Source organism: Mustela nivalis (assembly GCF_964662115.1).
Source record: "Mustela nivalis genome assembly, chromosome: 11".
Lineage (NCBI taxonomy): Eukaryota > Metazoa > Chordata > Mammalia > Carnivora > Mustelidae > Mustela > Mustela nivalis.
Genome location: NC_139030.1, coordinates 25371379 through 25399329, shown reverse-complemented (window position 1 = coordinate 25399329; position 27951 = coordinate 25371379). Strand labels below are relative to the sequence as shown.

The 27951-nt window shown below is 34.4% G+C and overlaps 1 protein-coding gene across 1 annotated transcript in view; it reads left to right on the top strand.

The window, feature by feature from the left end:
• The window catches only part of LRP1B (LDL receptor related protein 1B), a 1916825-nt gene that overhangs the window by 1772477 nt on the left and 116397 nt on the right, over positions 1–27951 (top strand). The window contains exons 72-77 of the mRNA XM_082690181.1: positions 7990–8112; positions 13432–13557; positions 14295–14432; positions 15933–16067; positions 19751–19870; positions 21482–21723. Coding sequence (XP_082546307.1) covers positions 7990–8112; positions 13432–13557; positions 14295–14432; positions 15933–16067; positions 19751–19870; positions 21482–21723 — 884 coding nt within the window. The remainder of the gene's footprint in view (positions 1–7989; positions 8113–13431; positions 13558–14294; positions 14433–15932; positions 16068–19750; positions 19871–21481; positions 21724–27951) is intronic.

Genomic DNA, 27951 nt, shown 5'->3' with positions numbered 1-27951 from the left:
CCTGTTTCGTTATGTAATATCTCGGTCTGAGTAAGCAAAATCTGGGTAATTTTCAGACAGAGTAAATGTCAAGCTTCATATGACAAAGGCAACCAAAGTGTAAGTGTTTAATGTGTCCTACCCCAAGCCTGTCCTCGTATTGGAGGCTGGGTCAGGAATAGGGACTGGGAAAGGATGCAGGGAACATAACCGCTAGAGCCCTTACTACAAAAGTACTTTTGAGATACATTTCTCTTCCATATTGCTTGCCTTACTATGAAAGAATAATAACTTAAGACGTACTATATTACACATACTAATTTGCTAGATCGTACATAGGTTGCAGCTTGTGCCCCAAATTTCCTTTTAGCCATATGGATGAGAAAATGATCTACATTTTTTGTCAGTCTGGAAGTCAGCTTTAAATTTTGTAGTGCATTAGTTTCTAGTTATGTGAAAATATTTCCTGAAAAATAACAACTTTTTAATTGTAATTCACTACATGACTACTTTAAGGTTAATGAGATGAAAGCAAAGAAATTGTGGGCGAAGCTTAAAATGATCACAAATCCTATACTTCCTATTATTTTCATAATGTTAAATATGTTGCTTAAATGCAAAATTATTTTAAGCTGCTTTAAGAAGTCAATAGAGGACACCTGGGTCACTCAGTGGGTTAAGCCTCTGCCTTCTGCTCAGGTCATGATCCCGGGGTCCTGGGATCAAGCCCACATCAGGCTCTCTGCTCAATAGGGAACCTGTTTCCCTCTCTCTGTCTACTTGTGATCTCTGCCTGTCATATAAATAAATAAAAATCTTAAAAAACAATAAGTTAATGGACTTTACATTTCAGAGTCTTTGGAATATCAACAGAGACAATGCTAATTATTGATGTATGTTGCAGGGCATTTGAACATGTACTCAGGGTTTATACTGTTTCAATATACCTTTGCAACCACATGGATGGAGTTAGGGAGTATAATGCTAAGTGAAATAAGTCAGTCAGAGAAAGGCAAATACCATACGATTCACTTATATGTGGAATTTAAGAAACAAAATAAATCAACAAAGGGAAAGCAAAAGAGGCAAATCAAGAAATGGACTCAACTATGGAGAACAAACTGATGTTTCCAGAGGGAAGGTAGGCAGGGGACGGGTGAAATAGGCAATGGGGATTAAGGAGTACACTTGTGATGAGCACTGGGGGTTGTATGGAAATGATGAATCACCATATTGTACACCTCAAATTAATATTACACTGTTAACTAACTGGAATTTGAATAAAAAATTTTAGAGGCACTTGAGTGGCTTAGTCATTCGAGAATCTGCCTTTGGCTTGAGTCCTGAACCCAGAGTCCTAAGAACAAGCCCCTCTTATGGCTCTCTGCTCAGTAGGGAGCCTGCTTCTCCCTCTCCTCCCTGCTTATGTCTTCTCTCTATCTCCCTCTCAAATAAATAAACAAATAAAATCATTTAAAAGTTTTTTTAAAAAGAAAAAAATTTTACTTTTATAAAAATCTAGTCACTCAAAGAAAAATGTCCTCCATTTTCTTTAATATTAGATCAAACCTTTATTATTTCCTAAAATCTCCATACCCAACCTGATAAAGTATTGCAATATTCACCAGAAGAAATCCTAGTTCTCATTTGGAATCTGCAGTATATTATATAGAGCCATAAAAGGTTGCACTTCCCTAAATAGCTGTTTCTACTTTTGGTTAAGTTCTCACATTCACATTCTATAATTGGTCACTTTAGAGAGAGCAAACTTTGTAGACACTCTGGCACCAAAAGCTCTTAAATAAATCATATTCTAAGACTTCAGGACAATTAAGTAACTCATCTTTTTCCATTTTCTAGCTAATAAGCTCCAGCCCCTCAATTTCAGTCTCTGTCACCAGTCTGGCTCTTTCTCTCATTGCTTCTTGCCTGGGTTCATGTAATGCCATGTAATTGGACTCTAATACATTCCACTCACTGCTGCCAGGTTGATCTTATTGAAGTGTAACTCTGATTATGTCGATGTTAGCTCAAAGCTCTTTCTTTCTGGTTATATATAAATATGGCAGTCAGGGTTACAAGAGAATGAACCTGTTCTACCTCCCTCCCCTTATACTCGATTACTTCTCGTTATAGCGTATATCCTAGACCAAACTGAAGAATAAATCTAGTAACATTTTCCACGTTTTCCAACGTCTGTCCTGATTCCTCTGCTATTTCCACCATCTCGATACCTTTGCCAATGAAAATTATATCTTTGTTTTCAAGTCCATTCAGTTGCTACTGTCTTCTACCAAATCACAGTCTCTTATGGAGCTACCCTAACAACCCTTTGATTGCATTCCTGTTACTGTATTCTTCCGTCTAGTATAATTGCTTCTGTATTAGTTGACTAAATTGCCCCGGTTGGAATGTGAGTTTCTTGATGTAAAAAATTAGGTATGCAAACAGAATGAGGAAGTGCATTCCAGGCAGTGTTATCATTATGCACAGAAGTCTCAGACATGAGAGAAACTTCAAGTGTTTAGGAACTATAAGAAACTGTAAATAAATGCTATAGAATTTGATTTTAATATTAAGCATAATGAGAAGTTTCCCAAGGCTTTTAAAGAGTCTTCAAATATTTTTTCAAAAAGAAAGGGTAAAAGAATTTGTACTAAGTAAAGCACAGAGAATTCATTGAAATGAGAGTCAAGGAGATCTAGTTTCTTGTCTTAATTCTAGAAACCTTTCTGTACTAATTTTTCATACTATCATATCCAACCACAGTGAAGTGTCTCCAGGAGCCATAGGAATATCTAAAAAGTGAGTGACTGTATGAGTGTGTGTGTGTGTGTGTGTGTGTGTGTGTGTGTGTAAGGGCAGTCCTGTCAGGATTTATCTATTTTTTAAATATTAAATTTCATAAGAAATGTTTGTTTGAACAAAGAATTACAGATTAAAAATAAAAAATTACAGTAAAAAATAATAGAACATTAACATTGAATGATAGCATTTGAAATCTGAGTTATCTTTTAGATTTAAACCGACTCTACTAAGAGTTTAAGCTTACTGATTAAAAAGATGAGGACCTTTAATTCAATCATTTACAAATGTGTCAAAGCTCCCCTTCCATCAATACTCATGTTTCTAACTTTCCTTGAGTTTCTTTGCTGCCAGGTAAATTCCACTGAATTATCTTGGTGGTTAAAGTATTTGATCCTGTAAGGATGTACCTTAAGGCATGCTCGAATTCAGATTTCTAGTATTTCACTTACCTCCATCAAGTGGTTTAGGTACTGGATAAATGTACTTTAAGGCTTTGAGGAAAAGGAATCTCAGAATAAACAAATCTCACTTCATTCATCCCGGATCTGGACACATGAACAAAGGTTGGTGTTGGAAGGCAATAGGGATGCAGGAACATTTTCTAAAAGAACCAGCTTTACTAGTTTACTTTAAAAAGTCAACCCCCCTGGGGCGCCTGGGTGGCTCAGTGGGTTAAGCCACTGCCTTCGGCTCAGGTCATGATCTCAGGGTCTTGGGATTGAGTCCCGAATCCGACTCTCTGCTCAGCGGGGAGCCCGCTTCCCTCTCTCTCTCTCTGCCTGCCTCTCCATCTACTTGTGATTTCTCTCTGTCAAATAAATAAATAAAATCTTTAAAAAAAAAAAAAAAAAGTAGAAGGGGGTGGGATTATGGACATTGGGGAGGGTATGTGTTTTGGTGAGTGCTGTGAAGTGTGTAAACCTGGTGATTCACAGACCTGTACCCCTGGGGATAAAAATATATGTTTATAAAAAATAAAAAATTGAAAAAAAAAAAAAAAGTCAAACCCCCAAATACTGTGGAATTAAAAGCAGCACTCATACTTCCAAAGCTAAAACATGTTTCCTCAAGGAAACTTGGTATTTGTTTTGGTCTGAGCTCCCAAACTTTTATTCTCTAGCAATTTTGGTGGACAAGATTGAGAATTATTCTTTTTAGTAATCACCAGCTCAAAAATATGTTAACTATTTATGAAAATTATAAAACATTACCATATATTAAACTTTCCCCCCACCTAAATTAAAATGGGAACTCTAGATGGTTAATTTTGATGATAATGCCCTGTCCAGATTTCTATGAACCTGCCAAAAGTTCAGTTATATTTAGACATTGGTTTTTGTTTATATATGTATATATACACTTTTCTATTTTTTTTAAAGATTTTATTTATTTATTTGACAGAGAGAGATCACAAGCAGGCAGAGAGGCAGGCAGAGAGAGAGGAGGAAGCAGGCTCCCCGCTGAGCAGAGAGCCCGATGCGGGGCTCGATCCCAGGACACTGAGATCATGACCTGAGCCAAAGGCAGAGGCTTTAACTCACTGAGCCACCCAGGCGCCCCACTTTTCTATTTTTCTAATAATCTTCTGTTGAGCTTATTAAGAACATGACTAGTGACTAGGAAGCTGGAATTCTGTTGGTTATGTGTGCCTCATGCCATTTCAAAATAAGCGTTTTATGTTAGATTCAAGATGTCATGGTAGCCCCATGATGCATTTTTTTTTAATACAAATTCTTCATGGTACAATAGGAAGCCTTTAGTAAGTTATCACAAAATGTTTTTCTTATTCTACAATTGTGATTTCATTTATATTCCTCTTCTTCTTAATAAAAATAATAATATGCCCATTTATGGGGAAATTATGTTATCTAATGTGATACTTTTGGGAACTCATTCTTTTTCCCCTTTTAACAATACTGATGGGCTACAAATAGACTTTTCTAAAATACTCAGAAGATGTCAAGAGGTCACAAATTTTGTTTGAATATAATCCATTGTAAAATGGAACATGCAATGATATTTAGTCATGAGAGCATCTTTATTCTGAAAGAATATAACTTTCATATTCCATGGATTTTGATACTGAATTAAGCAAACACTCACCTCATATCAATATTCATATCTTAAGTTTCTTTAATAGTAAAGACTATACATATTATCTTTTTTATTGTTCTCAGACAGAGTTGTTAAATGGTAATATATTTTCTTGCATGGGTTTTGATCATTGAAATTATTCTTAGAATTAGGGCATTTTAGAACTGACCATTCCAGAAGTTGAAAGAAAGAGGCACCCCAATGCCAGATATTATATTATCAGTCTTACATGGTGATACTCACCGTGGTGGACTTACCAGGGACTTGCCTTTTTCCATATTTTAGAGTTTGCTAGTCTGCAGAGATGCCAGTGTAGGATGTGCCAGTTGTGTTAAGCATTTTTGCAGAAACTCTCAGAACTGTTCAGATTGATATCACTATAATATCTTGGCCTCAGCTTCAACTATTAAGATTCTAAGCCATCAAACTATATGTCCCTAATCATCTCTCTACCATTAACCCTATCGAGTTTTTAAAATGTCGAATTTCTTCCTCACCTTTAACTTCACAGAAATAGTTTAAAATCTTTAGCTTTATTCAACATCTGGTCACCAAACTAACAAATATACCTAGTGCTGTGCCTAGCCTAACCTTTCCCCCATTCCTCCCTCTTGAAATGGGAGACTTGTTTCACCTCCAATCTAAGGATAATCCTTTTATATTAGTTTAAATCTCAAATCCTTCACAATTTCTGGATTCTCAAAGAATTCATCGTATCAATTACCTTTTCTCTCTTCTGTATCTTCAAGCTTACTCTGTCTACTGAGTTATTCTCAGAGGGATTTAAGTATATCAGATATCTGTTTTACTCCATTCAAGGAACCAGCCTCTCTTATTCACTAACTTCCTACTTTCTTCCTTGCCTTTAAGGCCAAACTCCTGGAAAGGGATGGATGATTACAGTAACTACTACATTTTCATCTAATAATAACGAACTACAAACACATCACTAAATCCACCACCAGTTCACCTAACCTCCTCTTTTAGCATTATATAAATGTGCTCACTACTACTTCCTTGTTGGAACACTTCTCAGGTATTTCTCCAACAACTCTGGCTACTTTTTTGCATCTCTTCTGCAGACTCCTCTTTATCTCTCCAGTCTTTAAATGGTGATTTTCTCTGTTTTGTTTCAAATTTCAAATAACAACTACATTCGGATCATCCCCGGCTACATATTTACAGCTCAGAACATGTCCTATGTTTTAAACACATGTATCCACTATCCTGTTAAATATCACTATATGGTTGTCTTACTAGTCCCTAAATGAATTGTGTAATTATTTCTATTAAGCTTGCTCTTCCTTCTGTGTTTCTTTATTTTTGGACAATACCATTTTTGGACAATACTAAAAACCACTAAATGGTCCAAATAAATCAAAAATAGAGTACTATGACTGCTCATTCTCCTTGCCACCTTCATCTTTTTAGCCATCAGATACTGAGGATTCTACCTTCTGAAGCACTTTCAAACATAGCTACTCTAAATCAAGTACCAACTCTTTTGCATTGCTACAACCTCTCTTCAAATTGGTCTTTTTCCTCCAGCCTTGGCTTTACTCTTGCTACCTTTATTTCCAAGTTCTCCACATTCTAGCTAGTGTTATCATGCTAAAATCCAAACTCATTCTGTCATTTGCTAAATTAAGTCTTTGCTGCTGTCAGGGAATTATTAAAGATTCGTATACAAGTCAAAACCCAACAAGACGAGCTGTTTGACCCTCCTAAGTTTAGGCTTATTATTCCCCCTAAAGTGCAACCACAAAATGAGCAATACTTCCTTCCAGGATTTTCTAGTCCCACAAGGATGAACACTATCACTCTCCAGCCCCATTATTTAATAAACATGTCCACTTTTAAATATGTTAATGCCTTCAGTCATCAAATCTATCCAATATGGAAACCATATTTATTATCTTACGAGGTTGAAATAGGTAGTAAAATTCTCTGAGAGCAATCTTATTTATCTTAATTCTGAATTCCCATCAGGTTGCTTTGGGTTGTTTCCCCAGGTACTGCTTGTAAATATGACCTTATAAATTACTTTAGCCATACCTCTCTTATAACATAGGAAGACACTGAGTCCCAGAGAAATTAATAGGCAACACAAGGGAAGTTCCTAATTCCCCAGCCATTGCAGTTTCCACTATATATTATTACATATCTAAACATATAACCAAAGCTGATTAGTATTTTGGTTCCTTTGCATAGAATAAATATATTTAATTTTAAGTGAGCATATCTTTGTATTCTTGGTGTTTTATATTTAATTGTGAAAAGAGAAAAAAGCAAACATTTACAAAATACACAAAAAATCAGGTACACTACTGTATATTTTTTAGAAGTATGACTGAAATATTTCACCGCCTCACCAACTACTTTTTTTTTTTTTAAAGATTTAATTTATTTATTTGTCAGAGAGAGAGCGAGCGAGAGAGAGCATAGGCAGACACAGTGGAAGGCAGAGTCAGAGGGAGAAGCAGGCTCCCTGCGGAGCAAGGAGCCCGATGCGGGACTCGATCCCAGGACGCTGGGATCATGACCTGAGCCGAAGGCAGCTGCTTAACCAACTGAGCCACCCAGGCGTCCCCCAACTTCTAATTCTGTATAAAATTAACTGATTATCTGTGACCACAAAAGCTTTTCATTGGTTATTCTGTCTTCAGCAACTCAGTTTGTCAGTTTCCAGATATAACCAAATTGAACTAATAATTTTGCAAGTGTCTTTTCTTTCCAGAACAACACAATATATATAATGAAAATTAATACCATTTAAAATCTAAGTTTCTTTACAGTAACATAAAAAATTTTGTGAGATAATTTATATTTGAAAAAACTTTCTTCTACCATCTTACCAGTATTTTCCAAAGGAAATATGATATACCTGGGTAATATCAGATTGTTTTGAAAAATAAACCATGAGTAACTTGAAAAAAAAAATAGTCTGGGTACTGCGTGTCCCTCATATTGTACAGGAAAAAAAATATATGGAAGTGAGAAACTAGGTACTGTGCAAAGATAATTAGAGGAATATGTGTCCTGTTGACTGGCATTAATTAATTATGCTACATTTCTGTGTCTCTTTTTCTGTTTTGTTTGAAAATAAAGGAGGAAATATTTGTAGATCAGATGAGTTTCTCTGCAATAATTCCCTTTGCAAACTACAATTTTGGGTGTGTGATGGAGAAGACGACTGTGGAGACAACTCTGATGAAGCCCCTGATATGTGTGGTATGCAATTCACCTGGGTCTAGATTATACTGTCATCTCCAGATCTAACATGCTGGCGTGAATCAATAGAGTGGTGAGGCAAACTGCAAAGTCTACCATCCTGGGGTTAGGTAGATACAGATACAGCTTTCATTCAGGTAGCAATAGATTACCCTACCCAAAGTTGATGATTTTACAAAGATGGCCCCTAAATCTGAACTTGTACATGTCAACACTATTCAAAAGATAGTGTATGGCCTATCTGAGAGGACTTATAGTGGTTTGGCTTTTGAATTGTGTGAGGTTCATATAAGGACTTGGCTTTGTACCAGATTGGTTACTGAGGCTAAAACATTTTTTTGTGGGGGACAGATAAGTACATGGACAAAATGTGAATAATAAAATCATGTAGCCCCACAAGTTACCCACCACTGAGACCAATGTCAGGGAGATATATATGGAGATAATATGGAAGTATATTGATAATATTTTAATATGTAAGTATATGGATGTATTTTATTACATAAATACATTAATGTACTTAAATATAGCATATATTATTTCTTCATATATGTCCTATGTTATAAATATATTAATATATTAATACATATATATAGAGAGAGAAAGAGACAGACAGAGAACTGCAATTAGGAGTTATATAACCTTTCAATCTGAAAATCTTAACAAAAGTTATTGCTTCTTCAAATTCAAGCTACTCTTGACTCTTGATAATTGTCAGGAGCGTACTTACGCAACCAGCAACTGCGAATGTCTGTTTATATCACCAAGTAAAGGATTTCTTCTAGGTAACAAACATTTTCAGTTCCTTCTTCTCATTCTTTGTATCTAATCTCAGTAAAATTGTATTTTACCTCTAATTTAAGGAAAAATACTACTGCTTTGGATATAATTAAGTAGCACTTCAGGTGAATTAAAGAAGACATAGCATGAGTGTATATATACTTAATTCTTTGTCCTATTTGGTACACCAAGTTAAAACAATATTTTTTGATAGACAATGACATTGACTATTGACATTACAATTTTGTAGCAACATGGATGGGACTGGAAGAGATTATGCTGAGTGAAGTAAGTCAAGCAGAGAGAGTCAATTATCATATGGTTTCACTTATTTGTGGAGCATAACAAATAGCATGGAGGACAAGGGGTGTTAGAGAGGAGAAGGGAATTGAGGGAAATTGGAAGGGGAGGTGAACCATGAGAGAATATGGACTCTGAAAAACAATCTGAGAGGTTTGAAGTGGCGGGGGGTGGGAGGTTGGGGGAACCAGGTGGTGGGTATTAGAGAGGGCACAGATTGCATGGAGCACTGGGTGTGGTGCAAAAATAATGAATACGGTTATGTTGAAAATAAATAAAAAATAAATAAAAAAAAAAAAACAATTGAATAAAATATCCAAAGCATGGAGGAAGCTTTATTTTTAAAGGGATTTAAAACTTAAAAATGACAGTCTTTGGAGAGTGTTCTCTATAGACAAAACTAATGAGAAATATAACTAAGTTTCAGTTTTAGTTCAACATCATCTTACACAATGGACTCTAGAAAATCACCAGAGATTATATTGTTTCTGAATTATAATCCATGAAAAAATATAAATTCACCTGCCAATATTAAGCCAGAATCAATTGTTTTTATAAAGTATGTATATATATACATATATGTGCATATATATATATATATATATATATATAAAATATATATATATATTTTTTCCTATTCTCTATTCCACTTCAACACACAACTAGTGAGTGGAATAGGAAATGGTTGCTAATTAGCCATGTGAGGCTCCAGTGTCATACTCCCAGGACCACTTCTAGGACCAGGAAATTATTCTCAGTGACATGCCACACAGCTGCTGGAAAACCTAAAATACAAACAGCTTGATGCTGTGCATGTTTTTACATTCCCCTAGGTCATCAGTATAAACATTGAGTCAAGCTATTATGTACCAGGGATTGTGCTAAGTAATTGGAATGAGAAAGAAAAAAAAAAGAAGAAGAAAGAAAGAAAAAGAAAAAAGAACAGCACATGGTTCTCATTGACAAGATCTTACTCTGATTGTACAAATCAGATTTTCATACATTATATTTTAAGCAATGGTGGAATTAAGTAGATGTACAGATAAGGAGGAGAGGAATAAGATGAACTCTACCTAAGGAGGAATTCAGAAAGCTACAGTTTGAACAATCCAAATTAAAAGATACTGTTATTATTTTGGGGATAGGATAGAATACTGAGTGCCACCAAACTTCTAAATAAATATAAGCAGCTGGAAGAGACAGGTGAGTTACCACAAAAGAATTTGGGGGAAAAAAAAAAAGGTATGGCAAAAGAAATATCAAGGTAATGAAATGTATCAAGAAAGATGGAATGGTTCCTGAAAAGGCAGAAAAAAATGGGCTCCAGAGCAGATGAAAACTTAGTTTTAGATAAGAGTAGTCACCCCTTCTCTGTTATTAAAAATATTGACATGAATTGATAGATTGTCTATAGATGCAGGCAGATGTCCAATGATATAATGAGGTGATAACAAATTCACCATTTTATTTCATTTTTATATATGCAGTAGAAAGTATATTCATATATAGAATATGGAAGGTGGTTATTTTAGAAAATTTGAAAGGAATACAGATCTAAATTGTTATTGCAAAGGGTAAGAGACTAATATGCTATCTCTCTGTATTTATATCTATATCTATCTATCTATATATATACATGTATATCTGTATTTATATCTAGGTAGATATAGATATATATGATTTCCAAGTAATATTTAGGGCCCATCTGGTATTAATAAATATTCATATTTGTGGTATCAGTTGGTCTTGTGGCATGATCATCTGCAATGTTGCTGGTCTTCCCAGAATGCAGACATTGGAGTAGCAGATGGTTTTATTCCTCTAAGCTTAGGTTTTGTTAGATAACTAAATGAAAAAGAGAGAAGGTCCAGATAATCCAGATTATTTGTACTAAAGTGAGTTTCTAAATGAATTCTTAGAACATATAATAAGTTACCAATAAATATTTGTCAACTGAGTAAACTGAAAGATGGAGCACGGGATCTTATGTCAATGCCGAGGTAACTAAAGACAAAAACACTGGAGAATAGGAAAAGGTCGATCTATCAATGGACTAAAGTTTCACCTAAGACAGAAAAAAGATTTAATGAGACTGGCTGAATTAAAAATTTGGGAAAGTAAGAAATGCTGGACAGAATTTGTAGCATTCAGATTAGTGACTTTGTAAAGGAAGCCGTTGGAGGAAATAATATATCCAGCAGCACTCATGTAGATCAATTAATATTCTTACCTGCAAGCAACTCGAAATGTCATTGGCTAAATTAAGAAGAGAAATATATTAGAATCTACCAATCTTCACAACCTTCTAGGATACTTGCTGGCTTAGGTGAATTAGAGTAAAACGTTACTGGGTATGAAAAACTCAAGGAGCTAAGAGGCACAGCTATTGGTTGGTTTGTTCATGTAGATGTTAAAGTCATCTAGAATGTTGAAATGAGTTTGGACAGAGAGCAATAATGATGAAGGAAGGTGCTACATTAGTAAACTGGGGAGGGGATGATGTTTATAAGGCCAATGAGAAAATAGCAATAAGGAAGATATTTAATCAAATGACTGGCTATCAAAATAATAGGGTTTTTTTTTTCAGTTTATTTTTAAAAATTGAATGTAAGGTATAGTAACAAAGTTCTGAAAACTAAAGTAGGAAATTAAGGGGTATTTAAATATAAGATAACATGAGGCTTGAGAAATTTAAGAGATATTCCTAAAAGATCTGAAGAGGAGGACCTATGCTTGGAGTGGGAACCAGATTTCAATTAAACCATGGAGGTCAGGCAAGGAGTATGGCATATTTAAGAAGCTGATAAAGTAGTATTGCTAGAATATTAAGAGTGACAAGGGATTTGTCTGTAAGAGCAGCATGGACAAAGTAGTGATCAGTCCATTATGGCAGGTGAAGTGTCTTAAATTTTATTCAGAAAATGCTGGATAACTATGGAAGAGATGATCAGATTAATGTCCAAGGTGCGTTGCTCTGGTGCCTTTTGGAAGATTTTAGGTTGGGCAATGAAATAGAGATATTTGGGATTGTACTGCAGTTTTCTCTGTAAAAGATAGTGCAGAACTGAAATGTTATAACTGATATGTATGGAGAGAAGAAGGCAAATTTGGGGATAGAATCAACCAGATTTGTTGACTAGTAAGAGCTGAAGGTCAATAAGAGAAAGGCATTTAGAATAACCCCAGACTTGCAGCTATGGTGCTACTAACTGAACCATGGAAATAACACAAAGCTTATGTTTGGGGAGAAGGCTGATAAAGCATGGAGTTCTGAATTTACTGAATTTGAAATTCCTGAGAGAACATCCTATAATCAATTGTGAGATGCTAGAATTAGATAGTGAATTGAAAGTTTTAAGGGTATAGTATCAAGTAAATCTATGAGAATATAAATGAGAATATCAGCAAAGAATTCAAGAATGAAAAGATCAAGAAACCAATGAAAACACCTTGAGTATTCCACATGTAAAGATAAAGTGTCATGAGAGGTTTCCTCCTCTAGGGGCAGAAGTCTTCAAATTAGATAATGATAGAAGGGACAAGGATAAAATTCTCTGGCTTTCACTGCTGTCATTATAAGTCACACACACTGCCCCCCCCCAAGGCTACATATACCCACAAAAATTAAACATAAATAACAAAGATCACCTATGTGACTCAAATACATATTTATGCATTTGTTTACAGAGATACAGAGTAAGAAAAACAGTTATAGTACCCCCCCCCCACTGGATGACCTATTTTCAAATTTGGACCTGTAACGTATGCTTGCTCAAGATCTGCTCTATGTGAAATTGCTCTTTCAAATAGCTAATTGTCCTGCCATGTTGTATAAACTGCAGGCATAAATTAATTTGGTGTACCAAGTGAAGTCAGCTAAGATAAGGCAACTGGAAATGAGACCATGAAGTCTGGCTCTTTTTCTTACTTTATTTCATTTCAGCTGTGTACTCTTTTCTGTAGTTAATATAAATAACTAAGATCATAGCTTCTATTCTCACACAGTTTCTAGTACCTACATGAAGGCAATTTCCACAAAAAAAGATATTCAGAAAAGCCAGATTATGGATTTGAAAAGAAGGAAACTAAATAAATAAATAAATAAATAAAACGAAACAAAACAAAGAAAGGAAGACCAAAAAAAAAAAAAAAAAAAAAAAAGGAAGGGGATCTTTCCTCATAAGTCAGTGTACTCAAAGGAGCAGCTTTGATTTTTTTCTTTCCTTTTTTTTTTTTCAGCAAAATTTCTTTGTCCCCCAACAAGACCTTACAGATGCAGAAATAACAGAATCTGCCTGCAGTCTGAGCAAACATGCAATGGGATTGATGACTGTGGGGACAACTCCGATGAAGATCACTGTGGTGGTAAATCCGTTTAATGTGAAATAATTGATTTAGTGACAGCTACAAGATAATACCATGGTTTGGGGGCTCAAAAAATGACAAAAGTATTTTCCATGTAGCATGTCTGAGAGTATTTTTTTCAGACACTTGATCTTCTGACGAAGTATGAAAAATAATCTGCTGACATTCACTTGAATAGTAGAGCTGTGCAGCTTTATCCAAACTCTCTACTAGTCTGTAAATCTCCATTGATGATGCACAGTTTATTTCTGAAAATACTGCATGAGAGAAAAAACAGTGGTTTAAAAATGTTCTCTGTTAAACAGCTCCTTGAGGGGAGAGTGTTAGTAAGGAGTTTATGTCTGTATACACAATTCCTTCTTCACAATTAGGAAATTAACAAAACTTTTAAAACCAAGGCTTTACTAATGTGTGTGGCAAAATCATTTGATGACAAACCCTGACCTGAACTGGTCTGAAGCAGTTTTTATTACTTTAAGAACAAGGTCTCACTTAGGATGAATATTCAGACATTTTCCGGTGGAAATGTAGTGTTACTTATTATAGGGTAAATACACTGCTATTCCTCTAAAAGTCCAGAATTTCCAAACATTTTTCGTTTGGCCCAAGACCTTCAAATAAAGGACTGTGGAGCCATGTTTTTCATAGTGTTCAAATAAAATCTTGAATGTGCTAATGAACTCAATAAATTTGTTTTGATCCTGTGAAGTACTGATCATTTTTTAATGACTCTATAGGTAAGCTTACATATAAAGCAAGACCATGTAAAAAAGATGAGTTTACTTGCAGCAATAAAAAATGTATCCCCATGGACTTCCAGTGTGATCAACTTGATGACTGTGGAGATGGTTCAGATGAGCAAGGCTGCAGAATAAGTAAGTTTAGTTTCTGTTAAAGTATAGCAACATGCAAGTTCAATTCTCCTTCAACATGACTAAAATTTTCTCTACTGGTGTGAGAAAATATCATTCTTCACAAATGTACTTAAGTGTACGTTCTTTTTGGTAAGCCCTTACCAATGCAACATTAGAATGCCACTTAAATTAATATCAGAAAGTATGAGGTGGGAAAGGTCGTTTTCACAGTGAGTACCCTTGTTAGACCTGAATCTGAGATCTCAATATCCAATTGCAGACTTTGTTATCAGCAAAGATATCTATATTCCTTAATTTTATTTCATAAAATATAAATTTACTATTTTTTCTTACAAACATTGTTATTTAGTTGAAAAATAATAAAGTTCCTAGTAATTTATTCAGTGTTTTAAGATTTTAATCCATTGCTGAGTTATTCTTAAAGAAGACATCATTGTTTAATTTAGTTGGAGTTTGATGCTATTTGAGTTATTAGAGCTTGGTTATTTTCATGTTTAATGTTTGATATCTCATTTTTCATATTAAGAAAAATAACCAAACTTATGACTCTAATTCAGATTGCTTATAAAAGTCATAAAATCCTTCCTATTATGGGTTCTTTCACTTTTTCTCATTTATGCATCTAAGTTGTTCCTCTGGGTTGATGAAGCATTACCTCCCACAATATGGCCACATATACCTCAAGGCTGAGGTGAAATTCCAGTGGTGTACTTTAATTAATTATAAAATATTCAAGAGTCGGTGGGGACCAATAACCATTATAATTCTGATAAAGTTTTCATATTTCAAAATAATTTGATATATGTAAGTAAAAAACAGATAATTCAACATCTATTTTACAATAATGTCCCTCTCATTTATTTGCATTCTAAAATGTTTTCTGGAATGAGAGATAAAGCTATGAAATTGTAATTACTATGCTGGGAATGACAAATAACACATAGTCTGTCGTAAGTTGTTTAACAGCCCTTGACCACTGGCGCATACTGCTCTTCCTATATATTTTTGGGCTAAAAAACTTTAAGAACTGATGATTTAGCCTACTTGTTTGAGTAACATGGTAGTACCCTTGATTGAATTCCTGAATACTAAATTTAGGTTAGCAATTAATGCCCACATCTCTGGGAGCTTCTAGGAAACTTTTTGTTTCCTAGAGAAGGATATAGTACTCATACATCGTAACATTTGTAATGATAACCTGTTATTAGAAACATTGGCTCTCGACTTCCTTCCACAAGTAGTGTACGTCAACAGCTGTAAATATCAGCTATTGGCAGTTTGGTCTGAAACTATATTCAGTGGAAATGGGCTCAGCTTTTTATCTGCTTCTATACTTTTATAAGAAATCATGACTTAGACAGAAAGAAGGTCGTAATCTTATAAATTCAAAAAATACTTATCTGTAGAATAATAAATATAATTTCAAGTTAAGAAAAAAATGTAAACTCCCACTTCAGGAATTAGAATCATATTAGTTTTGATGGTATTTTTAAATCCTAGCTCCCGCTGAATATACCTGTGAAGATACTATGAATCCATGTGGAGATGATGCATATTGTAATCAAATAAAAACATCTGTTTTTTGTCGCTGTAAGCCTGGATTTCAGAGAAACATGAAAAACAGACAGTGTGAAGGTATAGTACATTTCCTCAACAGCTTGCTCTTAAATCTTTAGGTTATAAAAGACTCATAGGCTGTTAAATTGTGAGATGACATGGGATTGATTTTCATCAGATTGGTGTGTATCTACGGGATACCGTTTTACCTACAAGAGTGAAAGTCCCTGGGGTCAAAAGCCTGTTTGTATGGCTAAGCTAACCATCTCTGAGACAACAAAGCCTTTTCTATAGCAGATTCAGACCTGCAGGAATTTCAATTGTACTGTTACAACTCTGTTTTGAAATGCAAATAAAAAAATTGCTGGTTCAGGAACTATTGGAGAATTAGAGACATTTCGTGAAAGAACATGTTTATGATGACCCATCTCTCCTGAGTTGTGGCATTTGCCGTACTGCAGTAGGCAATTCACTTTGAGAGAACTGTGGGCTTTTGTCCTAACACCATGTCTCAAACAGTGCTTTATATTATTAGGAATGCCTTCTAAAATTCAAAGACAGGATCTAAAGAAATCTCTATCAACTTACTTGAGATCATTTAAAATTTGAGCATGATAGGATAGCCAGGATCTCATAGTAAATTATAGGTAAATATAATATACATCGAAGCTTTAGTGAGACAGCCATGAAATACAGACTTATATGTACTTACTGCCAGTTTCTCCATTAAAATTCATGTTATTGTGATTAGAGCCAAGCCTAAATTGTTTAAGGCTGGCTTATCTACTGTAAATTCAAGTTGTAAAATGCTTTCACCCACCAGCTGCCTTCTCTACTGTCCATGTTATTCTTGGATAAAGAAAAGTGATTTTTGCTTTGTGTCAATCAAAATGAGATTATTGAAGTGAATTAATTATATCCACCCAAAAGGGAAAGAATTATGGCCATGTCATATTTACGTACATCTTGAATTATATACTTGTTTGAATTGCCTATGGCATTTTATTTCTCCATTAATATGGAGCGAGCACTGAAAACTAACAGCCTTCTCTATTTTTTTAATATATTTTTTAAAGATTAATTTATTTGTTTTAGAGAGAGTGAGCAGGGGGAGGGGCACAGGGAGAAGGATAGAGAGAATCTTAAGCAGACTCCCTGCTGAGCATGGAGCCCAACCTCAGGACCCTGAGATCACGACCTGAGCCAAAATCAAGAATCAGACGCTCAACCTACTGAGCCACCCAAGCACCCATAGGTTTTCTCTATTTTAATTTAAGAAGTAAATTATTTCTCAAGGCTATATTATTTCTTTCTTCCCCAGAAACTTTCTATCAATTATATATAAACACACACATATACACACAACCTCTTCAAAATTTTAATTTCAATATCATTAATTTTCTAAAATTTATTCATGAATAATGGGCTGAATTTCCTTATAAACTTAATATTTAAAACTCAAAATTCTCAAAATTTTCTGTATTTTTAATTATTCTATGTCAAATAAAAGCTGCAACTTCTCTCTTCATTTTAAGTTGCTACAAATCCAGTATTCTTTTTGTGCAAATTAGTAACTTCTGCACTCCAATAAAAATTGTATCCTTATTAAAGGAAGCTTTGATACCAAGGAAAAGCAATTTGATTTGGTATGGAGGAAGGGAAAGACATGACTTTGGTTCATAATTCAAAAAATTCAAATGTGTTTGTGCTTTCCCTATATATAACTCAAAAAGAGATTAAGAAATCATTATGTGATGTTAAAGCCAATATGCTTTAATTAGAATACGTAAAGGGAAGACAAATTATAGAAAACAGCAGAGAAGTGCAATGGATTAACAGTTGCTCTGTGTCAGGCACTGTTCTATGTATTGGACATGTGTGAGATTCTTCCACCCCTTATGAAAGCCCACAGTATCAACATTAGTGTGTGTGTGTCTGTGTGTGTGTGTGTGTGTGTGTACTTTTAAGTAATCTCTCTTCCCAACATGGGACTTAAATACCCGACCCTGAGATCAAGACTCACATACTCTACAAACTGAACGAGCTGGACCCCCTGGCATTAGTATAGAGATGAAGAGAAAATCGTGATTCCGGACAATATAGGGCCATGTGAGGGGCCCGAAATTTTTATGAAATCATGTAGATTTTTGCTTATTTTGACTCCATATCAAAGGGAAATGAAAGATCAAATAACATGCTGTTCAAAGCTACAGATGTCAAACAATCAAATGTATTTATTGTAATACTTTTTTGATGGCCAGGTGCCAACAAAATGCATTTTGCTTTGTCCCTGGTATGGTATTCACTAACAATACAGCTTTCTTTACCTCTTTGTCCTATATTTCAATGAAACACAGAAATGAATTGTCATTGAGTGCCTAAGTTCACCTTGGGCAAAATATCATAGTAGACACAAAGGAATCAGAAAGCCTATGTTTGAGCCTCGCCCTTGTCCTTGCAAGTGTCCCTGGCAAAGTCCTGATCTCTACCACTAAGGCTTCAAAACACAGTTGAGAGCTAAATGAAAGAGTATTATTGGGGCGCCTGGGTGGCTCAGTGGGTTAAGCTTCTACCTTCGGCTCAGGTCATGATCCCAGGGGCCTGGGATCGAGTTCCGCATGGGGCTCTCTGCTCAGCAGGGAGCCTGCTTCTCCTCATCTCTCTCTCTCTCTGTCTCTCTGCCTATTTGTGATCTCTCTCTCTGTCAAATAAATAAATAAAATCTTAAAAAAAAAAGAAAGAAAGTATTATTGCTGTGCTTATTCTTAAATTTTCTAATTCAAAAGAAGGATTTATTTCACAGATTTATTACATAATTAGGGTGACATGAAAAAAAAAGCAGAAGAATTAAGCTGACTGAAAATAGAGAGAGTGTAGTAATTCACTAGAGTCACCTGACATTATTGCTGGCTCTGCATAAGCCATTAAAATTAGAGGCATGTGCTAAACAACAGAATATTGCCTGTGATTTGTTTATTTATTACTTATAATGCACATGTATTCATTTATTTGTAGACATTCAGGGTTTTGTTGCTTTTGTTTATTTCACATAGCCCTTCTTGTAACACTGTTTCTTTGTATATAGGAAGCCAGAAGTGTGTTACAGTTGTATCTGTATCTTCATTTGTTGGCCAGGAATTATGTAACACACAGACAAAAAAATTAATAATTAATGCCCTCCAGGGGCTGACAGTCAAGTAGGGGGTATGTATATATGACTACATATATAATATACAGTACATATAGTGCTGTAAGAGAGAAACACCCAGATAGTAAACAGCAGAGAAACTGTGGGATGGATGTACGTTGGTAGAGAACAAGAAAGGTTTTATGCATGTGGATCTTAAGAAATGAATAAAAAGTCTTTAGGTCAAGGTGGGCAAGGGGCTTATAGGACAGTATATGATATGTACAAATGTATGGAGGTAGGTAATCAGAAACAGTCTCAAAAGGAAACCTCAAGAAGTGTTTGAATGAATGAAAATAGTAGGGAAGTTTGAAAGGGCTCTTTCAATGTGTTAAGTGGATTAAAAAGCAGTGTACAAACAACTGATGAATTATTACAGCGAAACTATTGTAAAAATTGTTACTGTCAGAAAATATGACATAGCAAATCATATACTTGAGAGTTTTAAAAGGACAGTGAAAGAAATAGAAATAAGTTGAAGGAAGAAAAGTAAATTTGTCTTTTTTTAAATGTGGAAAGAACAGAAACGGAAATTGGAGGTATGATGATGCTATTTGGAGCTCTTCTCTTCTAGATCTTAATGAATGTTTGGTGTTTGGCACATGTTCCCACCAATGTATCAATATGGAAGGGTCATATAAATGTGTGTGTGACCAGAATTTTCAGGAAAAGAATAACACCTGCATAGCAAAAGGTAAGATTATAACAGTTATTTCAAATTCTATTATAACTGCTATAAATATCTTATGGGGAAAACAATGTTTCATATTATATTTTAGCAATAGCTCCATGCCTGAAAATATAGCAAAATCTCTTTTTAATATTGGCTAATTGACGAAATTGATTTGTTGTCATTCTTAATCTAATCTGGGATGATTTATAGACATGATTATCAAATATGTGGTTATTGTTAAAACCACATTCATGTTTAAAAAATCTGTCAGAAGAAGGGAAAAGTTTACAAGCCAACGTGATAGAATATGAAGCATCTCTCTTTTTGTCCTGCTCTCAGTGTATATGAAAAATATTATTATATAATGGATAAAAATAACAGTTTAAAGGGTTAAAGGTTAGCACTATAAGGAGAATGGAATTTTGAGTAAGAATTTAAAAGGTTTTGAAATAAAATCATGCTTTAATTCAGACCTCCTTTACTTAGAAATATCATTTTTAAAACTTAAACAGGTATTTGGAACTTTTTTGTTTATGAATTTTCATGCTCTGGTTTTTACTAAATAATATTATAACAAATATTGTTAAGTTACAGGACATGATTGGACAATGTTAATAAAACAGTTATTACAGGTGGAAAACAACATGATATAGTGGATTAAGGATGGGCTAGAGAGGTAAATGTACTTGAATTTGAATCCTAGCATTATGCCTTTATGATCTGTGGCCTTGGGGAAGCTAAGAAACTCTTTGGGCCTCAGTTCCTCATCTGTAAAATGGAAAAATGAATCTCTACTTCCTATAAGAAGAGGAGATAAATTATGAAAGTTGTAGAATAGTGCCTGCCATAGAGGAGATAAACATAACCAAGTAAGAACCATTAAACTCTTAGGGCTGAACTAGAATTCATAGTCTATTTTTTCTAATTTGAAGATAGTGTATATATAATTCAATCTTCATGGTCTCATTAATAATTTATTTAATATATTCCCTAAAAATTTAGGGTTTTACTTGTCTCAATATACAAATGACATTAGTATTTTATTGTAGGTGTCAAAACTTCAGATTATAGGGATCCACTAGCAAGATGCTAAATAATACTGACATGACACTTAAATGTAGTAAATCCTGATAAATTTTTATAATAAAATTAGAAGAATATTTGAGATATATGAATATTAGAAGAAGACTCTCCCCCTCTTAATTTTCATTTCTTAACCTAAGAAAATGATGAATTGGATGCATAAACTAAATGCTCAGGAATGTTTGAGGCTTAATGAGTACACAACATAACATCTGAATATTGAGGATCAAAGCATTAGAACATAATGTATTGCAATTTATCAAATAGAAATCCCTCTTTATGAAAAGAATATCTACCACAAATACCTAATTCCTAGCCATAAGGTAAGCTGTGTCTTGGGAAAACCTACATCAATAACTCTCATTAAATTTAGGTAAGTGTGTTTTAGAAATAAGTCACAGAGACTATAGTATGGTACAAAGCTGGTTGATTTTTACTGAACAAGAAACTGTTAAGAATAATAATTAAAGATAATTTAAAAGTATAATTATTGCTTTTACATTAGTTGAAATTTACTTTATTTTTGTATTTTATTATAATAATCTCCAGGCTCTGAAGATCAAGTTCTCTACATTGCTAATGACACTGATATCCTGGGTTTTATATATCCATTCAACTACAGTGGCGATCATCAACAAATTTCTCATATTGAACATAATTCAAGGATAACAGGGATGGATGTATATTATCAAAGAGATATGATTATTTGGAGTACTCAGTTTAATCCAGGCGGAATTTTCTACAAAAGGATCCATGGCAGAGAAAAAAGGCAAGCAAACAGTGGCTTGATTGTAAGTAAATAACATTGACTATTTGAAGGCTCATACTTTTCCACCTCCTTATTTTTTTAATCTATCAATCACAATATCTGATTATAGGATGTAATTAATATGTACAGTTATTTCTCCCAATATTCTCCCTATACAGAAATCAAGAATTTCCCTACTTTATTCTCACAGCTGCATATAATTTAATTGCATGATATTATGTTTTTCTTTAAGTACCTTTGCTTTAGCTATGTAAGAATGGTAATGAATAATACCTAATATTTCTAGTACATTTTATATTTTATATTCTATAACATTATATAATGTGAGGTTTTTTTTCATTATGAGATGAGGTTGGGAATCATTACTTTGTTTTCATGTTAGAAAATAAACTTAAAACATGCAGGGAATATTATTTCATTTTGAGCAATATCAGAAATACACCACTCTTCTAGGGCAAGAGATCAACTCAGTTGTGTAACCATTTCTTCTGACTCCTGATAACTATATTTTAGGGAACATCCAAAACAGAGTGATATTATTTGCTGGTGTATGATGGACATGTTGATTACCATGGTTATTCCTTTTGAGAAAAATAAACTAGAGCATTTGTTTAGATTTGTGGTTGTAGACTACCTTTCTTTTTTTTTTTTGGCTTTAGGGCATGTCAATTATTGTGTATTTTGTATTTTGAGGTAACCAGGGATAAAAATGACAGATAAATACTTATTTTTGTGAGGCCTGGCCCATTCACATACAACCAAAAAGTCAAGTGCTGTCACAGTAGGATATAATTGAATCTTTGTATTTGAAAAGAATCAGAGGAACCTATCTGGAAGTCCTTACTATCCTTTGTAGTAGTATCACCCATAAAGATTTGAACTGCATGAATACCATTTAATAGAAATCTGGAACACATTTTTATCAGGTAGATAGCTGTAATCTGGTTTTAATGAAGTTATATTACCTTTCTAATTCAGGTTAGATTAATTTCACTGAGAGCAAAATATATACATGTATTTTAAATATGATAATATATATGATATAATATGATATATCATATATATGTCATATATCATATGAGATATATATATATATGTCAGAACTATTCAACTCATCCTCTGCCAAACACAGTGAGCGTTACACAATACCTTTAAGTTGCAGTTCTAGGAGAGAGCCATAAAATTTAGTAGATCCCTCTGCCTTCCTTCACTTACTCACTTGCTATCAGACTAAAAAGCTGGTTCAGTCTTGCCTAGCTTTAGCTTTCATTATCTGTGGAACACAAGACTGCTTTGCAAAAACTTTGTTCCCAAGGTAACTGTTATTAATGAAGTTATAAAGAGTATGTACTATGGAGTTACATCGCCTGGGTTTTTAATCTTGTGTATATGTATACAGGAACTGTTAACTATGTGTACAGTTCCTGGCACATGATAAGTACCCTCTAGATGCTTGCTATTAATGGGGTGATGACCACAATGATGCTTCTGATGATGACAATGATAGTGTTGATGATTGACAAGATGTTCTTCTCTAAGATGCATATAATTACATGAAAATTATTTACAACCTAATTTTCTCTGAATTTTATTTTCTAAAAATACATCTTTCATTTGGTAGATTTTCTTCAGTAAAAATTACTGGATAATTATTTTAGTTTTATCTGGGGAGATTAATAATTAATATATAACCAGTATCTTCTAGTGAAAAAAAGTTATTTTAAACCCAAAGCCAAATTTGCTTACAGTTAGATAACTAAGTTTTTATTCTTATACATAGAAATATATAAATGTGTATGTTTTATTTGTATTATATATATTTACCTGTATATATCCCTTTATTTTTAAGATTTATTTTTGTTTGTTTTTTGAAAGAGAATGAGCACGAGAGGGGGAAAGGGTAGAGAGAGACAGAGAAGGAGAAGGAGACTTCCCATTAAGCAGGGAGCCAGGACTCTGTCATCGTGACTTGAGACCCCAAGGCAGAAGCTTAACTGACTGAGTCACCCAGGCTTCCCCTTATATATTTTAATTTTTAATTTTATAACTGTGGTATAGAATCTTTTGTAAATGATGGCAAAGCTACTAGATTAGTCTTTTGCTAATAGGATATGAAACTTCATTTTGTCTTTTTTTTTTTTTAATTTAAATTCAATTAGCCAAGGTAAGGGTAATGATTACATATGTTATATCTTCTAGACTTTATTTTTCTCTTTTCAGACTTAGTCATGAATGACAGGATTCACTAGGAAGAAAGTGGGTAACACTAGGGTACAATTTCTAAGATTCCATCATAGCTAATCAAATGTCAAGATTATAAGATTGGAAGCTCTGAGCCATGAGTTTTAGGACCATGTTCTTAGCCACTCAGCATTCCATAAAAGTTCCAATCAAGGCATTGCAAACAAAATAAAACAAAACTTAAGACTATACAGATGAGAGCAGTTATTTGCTTCCTAAATCTTTTTGTAATTCTGATTCCTCAATATTATAAATATTGGAATAAGTCCATTCTTACATTATTAATAATTAATATGCATTCTTAGATGAGTAAATGACTCATTTATGGCCATGCAGCTAGAATGTAACCAAATTTAGACTTTAACTTGAAAGAACAGTTACATCTCTGAGTCTCAACTTACTTATCTCAAAACAGCTATCATATTGTAGTAGAAAATTTCTAAAGCCCCTTCCAGAGAGTAAATATATATGATTTCCAAATGATGCGTGATGTAGTTTATGTCTATCTAGTTGTTTACCTGGAAAATTTGTTTTCTGAAATACAGCCTATGGATAAAGATTTGATGTTTTTCTTTACCCTGCTGAATTACTCTGCAATGTATGGTATCTGTTTTTTTTTTTTTTTTTTTAAATCAGTCATCAGCTAGTCATCCAGTAGTTTAATGAGCATACAATCTATTGCATCTTCTCAGTTTTGACACAATGCCAGGAATGGACAGCAATGCCTTTACCAACAGATGAAAGATTACTCCAAACTTTGCTGTGAAAGGAGAGAAGAAAGCAAGGAGGTCTTCACTCAGAAACGAAGACACTTTGCTCTTCACTCGTTTTTATTGGCCCTTCAGGATAATCACAAATCCTTATCATTGTTTCTCAAGCAGGGGATGTTGACCTGGGGTTTTACTGAAACTGAGAGGATCTATTTACAGGGAAGATACAATGCCTGGGGGAACTGGGTGGCTTAGTCCTTAAGCATCTGTCTTCAGCTCAGGTCATGATCCCAGGGTTCTGGGATTGAGCCCCACATCAGGCTCCCTATTGGGTGAGAAGCCTACTTCTCCTTCTCACACTCCCTCTGCTGGGTTCCCTCTCTAGCTGTGTTTCTGTCAAATAAATAAATAAAATCTTAAAAAAAAAAAAAAAGATACGGTATGCTAATTACACGTTCTACTAAACAGAGTCTAAGGGACAATACATACATTTCTTAGATCACAGGGCAGCCAGCAGTCTAAGCTAAGAAAGGTTAGGGGAAGGTAACTCCCCGTGATATTCCAATTACCGAGTGATCATGCAAGGCTTGGTGTTCCAAAGGCTTACACCCTTCTCCTAAACCCTCAGTCACCCCCAGGAGCCTCTGTGTTAACATTTTAGCAAGCCAGATATGATGGCTGATTTCATGCTCTACATTAACCCCAACAACACAAATAGTAAATGATACTGACTTGTGAATTCCCCACCCCAGGGGAAAATAAAACTCAAAGATTTTTCCCTGAGCTGAATAAGGAACATCAGTTTCCATTTCTGAACCAAGAGGTGAAAGAAAGAAAAATACAAAAATCAAACAATGGGCACTTTAGTTAAATCCCCATTATCAGTAAACCAAATGGAAGAAGTTAGCCATGGGATAATAGGATGTCTTGAAAGCATGTTCGGAGAAAGTGAAAATATTGGCATATTTCCATCTCAGTAAAGTGTAGAAAATATGTTGTATCAGAAATCAGAAGAATATTACTCAGACAACTAAATGTTAACTGAAGTCCATTCCAAAGGAAGGTAATTTTCAATATGATGTTTTTTGGAAGTCGTGAAGGGAATACTCTTCTGTAATCTGTGAAAATGGCTTGAATACTAATTATGATTATAAATTTAAATTTCAAATACAGTCTAAGTTATTTATAGATAGAAATGCTTATAATTTTCTAGTCCCCTGGGCTATACAAAATGGATAATTTTTTTTCCTTTAAGAAAATTAAATAATTTAAAACTTAAAAGGCTGACATGATTCAATCTATATGTAAAGCATAATGAGATTTCTGAATTTGAATTTTAGTAGTCAGAACAGAATATGATAGCATTATATAACAATTGTACTTACTTTCTGGCAATTTATCATTTCTAGTATGAAATGCTGTACAGCAAAGTACATGATGACAAGCACCATAAAATAGGTCAACGCTTGGAGAAATGCAAATGATTTTAAAAATACAGATTAGATTTTTACCATTAAAGAGCTAAATATTCCAGAGCAAAACAAATGGTTTATCTGATCTACCTAATTTTGAGAAGTGAAAATGAGATACCATTTTTGGCATATTCTCTATTATGCAAAAGAGTGATTCAGAATGAACATGCTTATAGTTTTATTCATTAATAATCATATCTTTTCTTCAGTAAGTTGATTAGGCAATTATTTTTCCCTGAAAGCTTTTAAGAAATATCCAGCTAAGTTTTATTTAATAGGTTTCCATCTTTAATTGGGGTCCTAGCTACAAACCACAAACCCCTATATATGGGTTTGTGTGTACATCACACACACACACACACACACACATACATGCACACACACTCAAGTGCAGAGGTATGCAGGTGTGCTCACAAATAAGTTTATGTCTGTATATGTGTGTCACAAGTTTTGTCAAAAACAAAGTCTTGTTTTAGGATTTTGGAAACTAGTATAAATTGATAGTTTCTTTTTCCATTTTTTTTTTTTAATTTTATTTTTTTATAAACATATATTTTTATCCCCAGGGGTACAGGTCTGTGAATCACCAGGTTTACACACTTCACAGCACTCACCAAAGCACATACCCTCCCCAATGTCCATAATCCCACCCTCTTCTCCCAAACCCCCTCCCCCCAGCAACCCTCAGTTTGTTTTGTGAGATTAAGAGTCACTTATGGTTTGTCTCCCTCCCAATCCCATCTTGTTTCATTTATTCTTCTCCTACCCACTTAAGCCTCCATGTTGCATCACCACTTCCTCATATCAGGGAGATCATATGATAGTTGTCTTTCTCTGCTTGACTTATTTCGCTAAGCATGATTCGCTCTAGTTCCATCCATGTTGTCGCAAATGGCAAGATTTCATTTCTTTTGATGGCTGCATAGTATTCCATTGTGTATATATACCACATCTTCGTGATCCATTCATCTGTTGATGGACATCTAGGTTCTTTCCATAGTTTGGCTATTGTGGACATTGCTGCTATAAACATTCGGGTGCATGTGCCCCTTTGGATCACTACGTTTGTATCTTTAGGGTAAATACCCAATAGTGCAATTGCTGGGTCATAGGGCAGTTCTATTTTTAACATTCTGAGGAACCTCCATGCTGTTTTCCAGAGTGGCTGCACCAGCTTGCATTCCCACCAACAATGTAGGAGGGTTCCCCTTTCTCCACATCCTCGCCAGCATCTGTCACTTCCTGACTTGTTTATTTTAGCCATTCTGACTGGTGTGAGGTGATATCTCATTGTGGTTTTGATTTGTATTTCCCTGATGCCGAGTGATATGGAGCACTTTTTCATGTGTCTGTTGGCCATCTGGATGTCTTCTTTGCAGAAATGTCTGTTCATGTCCTCTGCCCATTTCTTGATTGGATTATTTGTTCTCTGGGTGTTGAGTTTGCTAAGTTCTTTATAGATTCTGGACACTAGTCCTTTATCTGATATGTCGTTTGCAAATATCTTCTCCCATTCTGTCAGTTGTCTTTTGATTTTGTTAACTGTTTCCTTTGCTGTGCAAAAGCTTTTGATCTTGATGAAATCCCAATAGTTCATTTTTGCCCTTGCTTCCCTTGCCTTTTGCGTTGTTCCTAGGAAGATGTTGCTGCGGCAGAGGTCGAAGAGGTTGCTGCCTGTGTTCTCCTCAAGGATTTTGATGGATTCCTTTCGCACATTGAGGTCCTTCATCCATTTTGAGTCTATTTTTGTGTGTGGTGTAAGGAAATGGTCCAATTTCATTTTTCTGCATGTGGCTGTCCAATTTTCCCAGCACCATTTATTGAAGA